This window comes from Buceros rhinoceros, unplaced genomic scaffold, assembly GCF_000710305.1.
Source record: "Buceros rhinoceros silvestris isolate BGI_N320 unplaced genomic scaffold, ASM71030v1 scaffold10386, whole genome shotgun sequence".
NCBI classification, from domain to species: domain Eukaryota; kingdom Metazoa; phylum Chordata; class Aves; order Bucerotiformes; family Bucerotidae; genus Buceros; species Buceros rhinoceros.
The window spans coordinates 1,782-14,814 of NW_010416920.1; the positions used below are offsets into that span (position 1 = coordinate 1,782).

Below are 13,033 nucleotides of genomic sequence, written 5' to 3' on the forward strand. Positions count from 1 at the left end.
TCTTTCCTCTTTAGCTTTCATATAGAAAAACAACTCTTCATGTCAGCAGGGATCTGATTGCCTGGACGTAAGTAAAATGATTCCTTAAGTGATCCCACTTGACAAATGAAACTCCCCTTTGGGCACTAGGTGACTCTCAGCTAAAAGAAAAACAGAAAAAAAAAAAAAAGCCATGAACTCCAGACCATTCCCTGCAAATAAATCACCTACGCAGGCTATAGCTATTACTCATATTAAGTTATAACACAGGTGAGGCATATTCGTTTTCAAAGGAACATTAACAAGGTGCAAAGCAACTAAGGCTGACTTGCATACTGCTGTACAGACATAACAAAGACAACGTGATTGTGGATAGTAGACACATGTTCTAACAAACCTCTCATTAAAAATTTGCCAGATCATTACCACACAACCGGGACATTTCAGAAAGGAGGATCTGCTGCTTTTTGCCAAAGCGCTGAGAAAAAAAGTAAATTTTCAGCAGCAGATACATGTGAGGAGACTGTTCTTCTGTTCTGGGCATTCCAACAGGCATTTCAGGGTTAATTTCCTGTTTAACTCTCAGTGACAGGTCAATCTGATAATGCTCATAGATGGGTGTACCGATGCTGTTAGGCCAGAGTATGAGCACTGCAAGAACCAAAGATTTTAACAGTAAGTGATGCAATGGTCAAAAATTGCACAAGCTGCTGCCCTCTGTACGTGATTAAAGTGTGAACTCTGTGGACCACAGCTAGCAAATTTTTCACTTGTTTCTAAAATAGAACAACTCTGTTTCTGAAAAAGAACACCTTTGCATATGCAAAGATAACCAGACTTAATCCTAGGACACTAATACAAAATTCCACAAAAAGCATCGGGAGAGGCAAAAATAGAGGGAAGAAAGGGCTTCCTGCGTGGAAAAGAGCTGTAGCAACTACTCTGTTGCTTAACACTACTTTAAAGCAATACAGCTGAAAAAGTAGGGTTCTGAACAGCAGCTAGAGATCTGAGGCTTACCAGGATGTTTAAATAGCAATGGTCAAACCAGTACTGTGATACAATATGGCCTTTTCAAAAGCACAAAAAGTATCAAGAGATTCCACTTAGAAGTGCATTAAATTGCACAGAAAGGGACCAGGAATTCGATCCTCTTTAGAACCACTGCTGGTTATTTCACAAAACATAGGCATTCATAGAAAGACCCACCTTGTCCTTGTTCAGAATTCTATTCTCCATAAGGAAAAGATTTCTTTCACATGGACTATAGCCCACGGAAAGGGAAACAGGTTTCTGAAGAGATGACATATTGGAAAGCATACAGAAAAGAAGATTTATCAGGAAGGGAGATGTGAGATCGGAAACATTTCCTAATATAGCAGTGATGTGCTAGTTAGTCACTAAAAGCAGAGGTTTTGTAGGATTCTTGCGAAACGAACCAAGTGCAGACTGACAAGCAGCTCATCAACCAAGGTAACACAGAACTGAACCTACCTTGTTCTTTCAAACAACAAAAGCTCTATTCTGAACACTGTAGTCTGAACACAGAGCCAGTTTTGACAATCATGAGGAAGAAACATCTGGTCTTATAATTTTGTAAGTGGTGTGCTGTAGGTTGGGTCTAGGAAATAAACACTTGGTTCAGTGTCTTACACCGGCCTGAGTCCGGTGAAGAGAACGATGATCCTTAGTGCCAACAGTGCTTAGGAGCACTGCTCATGGACTGCAGCACCAAAATAACCAAGGCTGCTGGTACCACACTGGCATCTCCCAACCTAGATGCCTGGTGCTAGACCATAGCTCAAAAGCTCATCTCCCCTATGTATAGCTCAGAAGCTCATCTAACCCTGTGTAACTTGGCACAGTATTTCACACATCAAAACTGCAACTCTGAGAATAAAAAACAATACGTACTTGATTAAGTGATAGTTAAACTGTAATTTTAGATCCAGAATATTTCTTACAACATGATTTTATCCTCATAGCAACTTTACAGTCACTCATTATCTGTGACTGAGCTACATTATCTCTCACATGCAACAAGATGAGAACACATTATTCAACCGTCCATATATATACCATATCCATATCTTAACTTATTGTGGGATGATGTTTGCATATGCTAGGCCCTTATATGCTTTAGCATTTTAAGTAGCATAAGCAGTGCCATGCAGTCAAGTAGTACTTGAGTATCAATTTGAACATTTTTAAGTGACCCCAAGCTCTTTCCAGTTTTTCTTTCCTGTATCTTTTTAAAATAATGATCTTCCCTAAACGTGAACTGTGCTACACATTCCGTTACTTGCTATCTGATGATATCATGTACATTCCCCAGGCTTTAATTTGATCCAGGCAACATAATGATACAAAACTCATGGGCAAATTATGATACAGCCAGGTATTAGTCTCTCAAAATCCAGTAAGAGATGTGACTAAATGAAAATCAACAGCTATCATCCACTGCTGCCTCTTGGCTGAGTAGTACCTGCTGGCATGAAAACAGGTTCACTTCCAAACCAAGGCCAGAGGGCATCTGACCAAGAGTTCTCCCCCGACACTCCACTCCAGAAGCTAGAGGCACAGACCTGAGCCTCAGATTGGAAATTTTACTGTTGGCAGCCCAGGGAGAGAGTGAAGCAGCAAACTGAATTTGATTTCAGCTCTGCCTCCAAAACAGACAAGAAGCAATTAGGAACAACTTCTTAATCCACCTGTCAGTTCCCTTTTAGGAAAGCTGGCTTCAGGTCCACAAAGGCATCAGGATCAGAACTAACGAAACTCAACAGACCTTTATTTTGACATTTATTTACTTGTCATTTACCACAGAGACTTTACAATTAGGTTCAGAACAAGGGCAAACCTACTCTTTGGATATAAGAAAACCTGATCTCTGTAATGACAAAAAGCAAAAAAAAAAAAAAACCCCGAACCCTGCAAGTAGAATATAGGAGATAAATATATATATATATAGTGTATATACAGGACATAAGCAAAAGTAGCTCAAGTTTCCAAACCCATATCAAGGCATCACAAAGGAGGTGGAAAAAAAAAAAAATTACCTCATATGTACTTACTAAAGGAGAATAAAAGGTAGAAGAATTTATTTCACATAGCTTCTATAGAAACCATGTAGGTTTTGCAGTTGTATGTAGTATAGCTATAGAACTATGAGTTTAGGGATTGTTATTACAATGTGATCGATATGACTATATTTTAAACATAGAAAACAAAATGTAATTTTAAAGTTGAACTTCTTGAAGTGCTTCTAAAAATTACTGTTAAAATTAATTCAAACTTATGGCATGGAAAGGATACCAAAATCATGCTTAATAACATTTAGGGGCTTTAATAAGAATCATCCTTTTAAAAGCTATTGATAAGGAGAGCTGTTTCCAAGACACTAGGTTATAAATTCTAAAGCAACTTTTGTGCGTTTATGTATGTACACACGTGAAGACACGCCGCTTCTTTTGGGCTGAAATGCTACATGCTCAGATAAATAGGACAAGTCTGTATATAAACATGAGGACAAACAAACATTTGCAGAGAGACTTCATAATCACAACAGAACATTTGAGAGGCTGTTTATACTTCATTAATGCTATGCTTTAAACAAGTTCACACTTGTATAACATCTGCAAGATTTTTCTGATAACATAAAATCCACATACAATTATACATAATTCGTGAACAAAATCCAAACTTCTTCCCGATGAAAAAGCATTCCCCTCCAGTCATTATCTCTAACAAAATAGTGATTATGTATGCTTCTGTCCTAGCTTACTCTCTACCATGCAATATTGTTTTACCAAACAATTCTCAGATATAAACAGAATACTGCACGGAGCAATAGTATATTTTTTTCATATGTACAGGCACAAATCATCTTTTGCAGCATATCTAGTATTTATTTTACACAGACCAAACCCATTGATTTCATAGTCATATTCTACCTGACCCATTGGACCATATCTCCCTTGCTATCTGAAAGAACAAGCAGATTATGAAGCGTGAATAGCATTAGCAAGACTGTAAAACAAGAGGAGGACTTTGACTTTTTTAATAGGGTTTATAAAATAAAATGATGAATAAATAGATTGATGCTTCAAACACATATCTGTGGGTGATAAAAAAAACCTACAAATTATAATGAAGGTTAACAAAAAGATGAACGTGTTTTTGAGCATACAGAGTGAAGGATATGAGACAATGAGAACAGTAACTAATACACATGCTATATACACACTTTACAGATGTAGCAGTAATATAAGAGTCTAGCAAGAACGTTTTAGGGTGGGTTTTTTTTTTTATTTACACATGCATGCAATTAGTAATAGTAATAAATAAAAGTGGTCTGAGGTATTAAAAAAAAAAAGATCACCCATGGCAATTCTTTGTCACTAGATTCTTTACCCGCTTATATCCTGATGATCCTGTGAATTATCCTAAAATATTTACTATCATTGTCACTGTTAACATGCAAAGATTATAGATAAAGAATGGTAAAAGAATAACTGGTAGAATCTCTGTATACTACACTAAACAGGCATGAATTAAAGCCAAAGTACTTAGAGCACTGTTAGAGGAAATTATCAGATGGCATGTCAATACTGCAGTCAACAATAAAAGACATTGAATTACTTTTATGTTTAGTCAGGCAAATATTTTGCATTTTCTAAATGACAGGTATAGGATTGTACTCTAATTTTCAGCAGAATCTATTTAAATAGAGCATTAAAATTTACCTGTCCCTTTGCTATCAGGTAAGCAACAATTGAAGTATGTCCAAACTGGGCAGCCAAATGAATACAGCTACATCCTTCTCCATCAATTAGCGACGGATCTGCTCCGTATTTCATCAGCTGTACAACCATGGATAAATGACCCTGTCTAAATGTAACAGAACAAACAAAAAGACAACTAAATAATTATGTACTGAAAAAACATTAAAATTTGAATATTTTAATAAAACAAATATGTTTAGCAGTTAATTCCACTAATGGAGCTTCCACACTTTGACTCATACTTGGAAAACAATTGTCACAATCTGATTCTTCAGATGAGTAAGCAAATTCATTCATATGAGCAAATTCTATGCAGCCATTGCACTCATTGCATGCAATTCACTTAAGCATGTTAAATAGCAAAAAGCCAGTTAATAAAACCTCCCAAGTTATTGAGAAATCTAGTCTACTGTGACTTCTTTCACCCCACATATGAAACCTGCTATTTGAAGAGATGCCATAATAGCTGCATACTCTCACTTCTTGTGGGGCATATGGTTTATCTTTCTACTATTAAAAACAGTAGTGAAATAAAAATAGGAAGGAAAAAAAGGAAAACTGAAGGCCTACACTTCCTCCACACTACATTAAAAGCTTAAGCTTAGGCATAGTCTTCTTGTAGACACTGTGCCTAACTGTCAGTACACAGTTTCTGACATGAGGAAAAAGACCTTTTCCATCAGTCAGAAGCAGCTTTGGACAATCTTCACAGAACAACAGATTACAGCTATGAACACCAGGAAATTTAATCATGCTTTTGTGCTATTGACACAGAACTAAAGAGTGCGATCTGCAACAAGAAGAAATACACAAGCTAAAAATCTTTAATGGAGGCTAACTTGTAAGTCCTCATCATTAGTAAATGAATTATTTTGATACATAAAATGTTCTCAAAGCTAATTTTCAGTCTCCTTTTGCAGTCTACAGTTAAAAATATTAATATGGACAGTGTTCCTTTCCTGCCTATTTCTAAGCGGCTGTTTGAAGGAGCAGCTACTACTCAAAGGCTGTCCTCAATTTTCCCAGCCATTCATCATTCTCAGACCATCCGCTACATGATAAATCTTATTTTAAGTGCGTTGTAAAAACAACCAACACACTTAATAGAACACTGCAAGGACAATGTCACACAAAATCATCCCAAGCCCCATCTGCACAAGTGTTGTTGATCTTAAGAAGACAGAAAAATAGTATCTCCGAAGGAAGCATAAACCAATGTGACTATGGACTCTAATTTTACTTTACTCCTTTTCCTGTTATAGCAATCACCTTCCTCTACATTAGAAAAATAAGACAAAAAATAGCAATCATCTTCCTCTATATTAGAGATTAGACAAAAAAGCCTGAACTATATGCTGAAAGTTCCTGTAGCTCAAACGTTCCACATTCACAGTGTGCCCATGTTATCAATGACCGAATTACTGTACAAAGTATTACCATAAAATGCAGATATTTCATAAATCAATCAGTAGCAAATTCCAGGTTAAGCAAAACCACAGGCAAAGAAAATTCCAGAGAACTTTTCCGCACCTTGTTGCCCAGTGAAGTGGGGTAGAATTTAAATCTCCTCCAAGCTGATCAACGATAGCGCCTTTTGATATATAGTACCTGGAATAACAGAAATAGTAAACATTATATTTAACCAAGACAAGCAATAAAGGACACACAGTAAGCATGTGTGATGATATGCAAAACAGGCAGTTACAGACCAGAACCATTCCTTGCTTTCATATAGCCTTCCTTTTTAGAGGTTATCCATAGACATTCAATTTTTTGCCTTTTTCATGTGGGTTGAGAGAGTAGGGGTGCTTCCTACCATGTTTTAAACATGCTGCTACTTCCTCATTTTGTTCTAAGGTAAAACAGAATAATTGCTATATACAGTGGTACAAACTGTGCATTTAATAAAATGGATTCTTCTAATATATTTACGGATTGCTGCATTAAAAAGAATTCTGAATTACTGGTAGAAGAATATGCTTCTAGAAGACTAGAATATTTAGAGAATTTTGGCTAAATGGCAAAAACACATAAAACTTGGCTTGCAGCATGTATCATCACTGGAATGGCCCTGCTGAAGTCGTTGTTCCAAGAGCTCACGCTTAAGTTACATGTTTAGCCAAGTACTAAGATATTTCCATACTTGTCAATTGTTATTAATCAAAGGACAAAATCATCTGAGTATTTAAAAATACTTTTAAATGATGGGTTAGAAATTTTTTTTCCCTCAAGAACATTTATAAAAAGATGAGCTACCTGTAGGATCAAACCTACTTATCCATATTTAACTGCAGCAATTCATATTCATAGTCATTTGTACTGTTTCTGTGAACTGTTTTCCTTGCTGTTTTACATGGGCACTAAACTGGCCCATGACACTAAATTGGTAATATTACTTTTCCTTTGTGAAAGAAAATGCACATCTGAGAAAAAAAATTAATGTTTTTAAAAAACCAGGCCTTCCCCAAGACCTCCAGTTCTTTATTCACTACCGTATAAGCCAATATAAAAAAAGTTATTGCTAAAAAACCTTCAAAAAGCACTATTTAGCTATAGATTCCTAAGTGCTGGTGCATTTGAGGTATCTGCACCTGCAGAGTTTTCTTTCAAAATACTTGTCTGGTATGTATTAATGCTGCTTTCCTGCCCATGCAAACTGTCCTTCAAATCCTCAACACTGAGTTTCTGGCATCTCAGTTTCCTCTAAGTGTTTCAAGACATGGCAAAAAGAAGGACAACAAACAGAACAGTTTGGAAAACATTGCTCTAAGTAAACACCTTCTTTTTCTTTAGTGCTTATTGATTCAGGGAGTGAAACTTCAAAACCAGCCCAAAAGTTACTTCAAGGAACAAAAAATGAAAAATGCAATCCATGTTCACTATAAAACATCTAAAGGAGAAGCTCTTTTATACAGTTGCTTTAGAACCATCAGACACAATGAGGGACTTCAGCAAACTTGCCAAAGTCATGCAAACTCGCGTATGTATGACAAACAAGGTCTGCCCTGATAAATGCAGGACAGTCCACTCTACTGGTCTCCAACACCAGAGAAACAAAATTGGCACATCTCTCTGTTGAAGTCCACCTTTTGGATTTCTCAATTAGAGCAACCAAATATTTTGTCTGAACATCTTCGTCCCACATAGATGAAAAGACAAGGCATATATAAGGTAAAGGAGAGCATAATTTTCTTATTGTGAAGTACAGTATCAGCTACCAAAGAATAACTTTGAATAAGACACTAAGAAACTATTTAGTCCCCCTTGGGAAGGAGTTCCCAAGGAAATCTCTTCTAGATAAAAGACAGCACAGAAATTCACAGTTAAATCTTGGATCCATCTCACTGATGTGACAGCCACTCATGCGGAGGTGAACGTTAAACAGATTGTCTTCATTCAAACACTGGCCCCCACAGAAATACAGAATATGTTCAGATTCTACCGAGCAGCAGCACTGCTTACTGGTTAGTACGTTTTATTTAGAACGAAGAACTTGTAGTTTGACAACTGGGAAAAGACAAGGCAGCAATCTCCTGCCAGATGGCACACTGAAATAACATTTTATGTTTTCTTAAGGGTGTTCTTAGACTAAATTGAGATTTATCACTGCATTTCAGTTTCAGTACACATAAATGGTGGCATTTTTCTGCAAAACCAGACTCAGAACTTAATCTCCTCATCTAGGTAGATCTTGCAGAAGAAATTTTGTCCCTGGAGAAAAGAGGACCTGGGTGATTCTACCGTCTAAGCTTCCAGGCTAGAAGATTCCAGGTGTGCAAGTCCTACTTGAGCAATGCACTCAAATGCAAAGCAAGCAGACCTGGTAAGAGATCGCCGTAGGAAGAGAATACTTCTACTGATCTCCACATCAAGATTACCAAGTCTTTGTCAGGCAATTGAAAACTGCCCAGCTTGCAGTCAGTGCTTGTGGAATCAAAGTGAACGCAATCACTGGTTTTAGAAGGAAGAAATGTAGAAGAGAAATCCTGTCTAGAGAAAGTTTGACACCAGGAATGGAGAAACGCAGACAGTGGGTAACTGTAGAGATATAAGGCCATTTTTTGCTTTATTACAAAACTGAGTTGAAGAGAGACCAATAGAGAAGTGTCATGATGAAAAAAAAAAAAAAGAATTACATTGTGGATGTCTGACACCCGTGATCTTACAGAAATAAGAAAAGGTTTTCCTTATAAAAGGAAGTGTTTTCTATGCTGAATCTCAAGTCTCACAACAGACAGGATGAGGAAATACTAAAAATAAGAGAAATCTAATTCTAAGCCTGCACAGTCCACAGACAAAATCCAGTAAGCTACTTCACTGGAAAGACCTTCTACAGCCAAAACCTAGTAAGCAAGGCACTGAGTTGTGGTATCATGAGAGCAGACCACTTAGATTTTATCTCTGTGTTACCAAGCTTACTAGCCAAAGTATTCATTTTATTTCTCAATTGCACACAATGGGCACAAATAGTGGAGACTTGGGGAAAGAGGTGATATGATCTTTCAAGAAAAACACAGAATAATTTAATCTAAGGAAGCAGAATAAACCAATGTCTCACAAAAGAGAGTGAGAGAACACAGTATGTTTGGTTATATAAACTCAAATAAAGCAAGACCTCCTAAAACCAGAGTAACTTAGAGCATAAGAACTTCATCAGGAGGAATGAATTTTAGGTACAGTTAAACACATTAGTAGTCCCACGCACTCTAGTAAACAGCAGGAAGAAAATGCAATGTAGTATGTTACAGTGGTAAGACATGCATCAAGAAGGGACAACAGCTTTGACACATTGTTGAGGAAAAGAAGAATTAGTCACATCACATTTAAGAACATTCAATAGTTGAGGCTAGTACTAAAATAACTTGAAAGAAAAAGATATATGACTGGTACAATTAAAGTTATGTTGAATTAAAATTCTCAGAACAAGTTTCCAGCACACAAATGTAGGTGGAGAGACCTCCCTAACATAAAATAAAGACCTAACTGGAAATTCTGATAGAGATTTAAGCACAATCTCTCATCTGTCTGAATCTGACATTTTGATTTTGAACCACCTCAATGTCCAGCATAATTACTACAGCAGGAAATTGTTAGCAACACACTTGGGGGGGAGGGGGCAAAGGTAAAATACACCCCAAAAGACTCACATGCTAAAGTATTTCTTTCACAAATTTCATTTCAAAAGAGGACTAATGGGGAATTTTAAATTTGGTCAGATTTTACTCTCTTAATGACAGAAGGTCCCCAAACAAGTATTTTGGGGCCAGGTTATTTTCTTGCTTGTTTGGGTTTTTTTGTTTTGTTTTTTTTTTAAGAAAAGGCTGTAGAATGCATAAAATGCCAGTGAACTACAGCATGTATCACACAGGTAGATCTGCTGCTCTGAGAAGATTATACAGAAACTATACATTAGTTAATACAGAAACATTATCCACACTATAGGCCTATTTTTTCAAATACTAACTCATGATTTTAAACAATGGTAGTTGTCCCAACGCCATTCACTTTTCAAACCTTATAAAGGTATATCAAATGAAATGGCTCATCTGTAATACAAACATGTTTTCCAACAGCTCAAATAAAATGAACAATTCACTGCACAAAATTCATTAGGAATTCAAGATAGATAAGAAAGTGAGCTCAACAAGTAGCAACTGCTTCTAGCTTTTTTTCTTAAAGAAAAGGATCTATCTGAAAAATTTTATGCATTTCTGTTACTTCACAGCAAATTGTAAGATGCTCACCATAAAGACCCAGGACAACTCAGAAGGAAAATGGAATGCAAAGGAAGAAAACAGTAGGGTCTAAAACGCACCCTCACAAAAAAGGTTATTTAGATAAACCAGGGTTCTGCATCACTTTTGAAAGAGGCTCTCTTTCAGCTTGCCTGAAATCGGTTACCTGGCTTCTAATGAAAGGAAGATACCAAATGCAGAATTATTGTTCCCATCATAAGCTTCTACCCACAATAAAGACATAAAACCTGTTGTGCTACCTACTGCATGTAGAAACACCGGATTATTTCACAGCTGTCCAGCTTCAACAGTTGAGTAGAAAGGAGGGATCACCCCTCTCAGCATGCTGGCAATATTTTTCTTAACGCGGTGCAGTATACCACTGACCTTTATCGTTGCAAGGTTGCATTGCTGGTTCAGAGTCAGCTTCCTGTCCACTAGGACCTCAAGGTCCTTCTCATCAGATCTAAATCTTTATCTATTTAACCTTCTTTTAAGAGAATTGCATCAGGACACAGGAAGTCCTTTAAAAACAAGATGAGAAACATGAACTCGAGACCTTCTAGAAACTCAAGATCTGGTCTGATGAAGGTGTTGGTGATGGACATAGACGGGGAGAATGAAGGTTCTTAAGTGAAGATGTTTTGCATTTGGTTTTGTAAGTACGCACATTCATTAGAACAATATTTTGAAAAGCGGACTGATCGAACACGTGCAGTTTATGACAAATATTCTAGAAACCTGCTGTATACAATATTTTGTGCATTTAGATTTAATTGCACATACTTAATTGTTTTCTTACTTATAGTTTAAAAAAACCATGCTCTGTACACATTTATAATTTGTAAAACAGCAAGAATTGTCCCTTCAGGATATAAGCTCCATGTTCTGAAAGACAATAAAAGGTTTTAAAACACAGTCTCAAATATCACGCTCCAGATTTTACAAACTGAAAAGCAAAAAAAACCCACACATTCCACAGCTTCCACTATTAAAAATTTTGTTATTACTTACAAGGAGAGGTGCTGCAATGTTACCTTTTGTAACAACTGTGTTTTTAAAATGCGAATAAGTTAGAACTTCGTGAAATGCTGAATGAAGTAGGAATTGCCCCTTGCATCATATTAATCTTGCTCATTCAAAACCATTCACTACTATCTAGCATCAAACTTACCCTCCTCAGGAAAAAAAAGAAAAGGTATTTCAACAACTATATCATAGTATAAAGAAGCTGAATAGCTGTTCCACTTCCTCATCTAAGAAGTATCTGAGCTTGACTTCAGGACATACACCAGGTTTTATTTCTGTTAATTGTGTCAGCGAAACATTGCTGCCAAAAATGCAAATTAGGTCTTCTAACTTCTCCCTTTCTCAAATTTCAAGACTGAGATTTTCAAGACTGAGGTTTCAAACTGAGATTTTAAGAGACTTAAGAACATATAACACCTTAAAAAAAAGACACGATTAGTTTATATTTAATTTAAAGGGTAATACATACTTCACCAGATCTATCCTGTTGTTGATTGCAGCCCAGTGGAGAAGCGTTACGTTTTCTTTGTCTGGTTGCCGTACATCATAACCTGCTTCCACCAACTCTCTACATCGTTCATATATTCCATACCTTGAAAAAGAAAACAAGATTTTTCAAAGCTGTTACCTTAGATAAAAATGCACGTGGCAAACACCGTACTTGCAGTCAGAATGCAAAAACTTCAAGAAGAGAAATTAAGGAGAAATTTGACTTTGATTCACTACAGATTTCTTACAACAAGAGGCTTCCACTGGCAGAAGTTATGTTAATCAATCGAAGACTTTACAGAAAACTAGCCTCCACAGTAAACTATATAGCAGAGCGAGACAAAATATCTATCAGTAATATACCAAGCATAAATAAAACTTTTCTCTTCCCAGGGACTCCACTGCATTTGTTTCTCCCAGCTTTCTTCTCTTTCCTTTCCATCTCTTGAAGACAGGAAAATGGGCCCAAGCAAGCCAAAGGGATATTCCATACCATATAATGTCACACCCAGTATATATGCTGAGGGGAGTTGGCCAGGGGACACTGCAGCCACTCAGGGATTGCCTGGGCATCAGTCAGCAGGTGGTGAGCAAACCTACTGCACGTCACTTGCTTCATATATTCTCTTATTAGTATTATTTTCCCTTCCTTTTCTGTTCTATTAAACTGTCTTTATCTCAACCCACACGTTCTACTTTTTTTAATTTTTTTTTTTTTTTTTTACCAATTCTCTCCCCCATCCCACTATGGGGGTTAGTGAGCAGCTGTGAAGTACTTAATTGCCAGTTGAGGTGCAACCACAACACCGGGTAACTGTTGGGTGCAATGGAGTCTCGCCGTCCTGGAGATGGCTGAACATCTGCTTACCACTGGGAAGTAGTGAATGATTTCCTTGTTTTGCTTTGCTTGCACATGAAGCTTTTGTTTTCTCTATTAAACTGTCTTTATCTCAACCCACAAGTTCTCACTTTTACCCTTCTGATACATTTCCCCTTCCTTCTGGAGGTGAGTGAGCG

At 36.9% G+C, this 13,033-nt stretch overlaps 1 protein-coding gene across 1 annotated transcript; it reads right to left on the reverse strand.

Annotated features, from left to right (window-relative positions):
- Window positions 1-4,724: 4,724 nt before the first annotated feature.
- On the reverse strand, window positions 4,725-12,119 carry LOC104495067 (palmitoyltransferase ZDHHC17-like; the record flags this gene model as incomplete). Its single annotated transcript, XM_010137988.1, has 3 exons — window positions 4,725-4,869; window positions 6,294-6,371; window positions 11,997-12,119. Coding segments are annotated over 3 exons (346 nt in total), but the record flags the coding sequence as incomplete, so codon positions are not given.
- Between the last annotated feature and the right edge of the window lie 914 nt (window positions 12,120-13,033).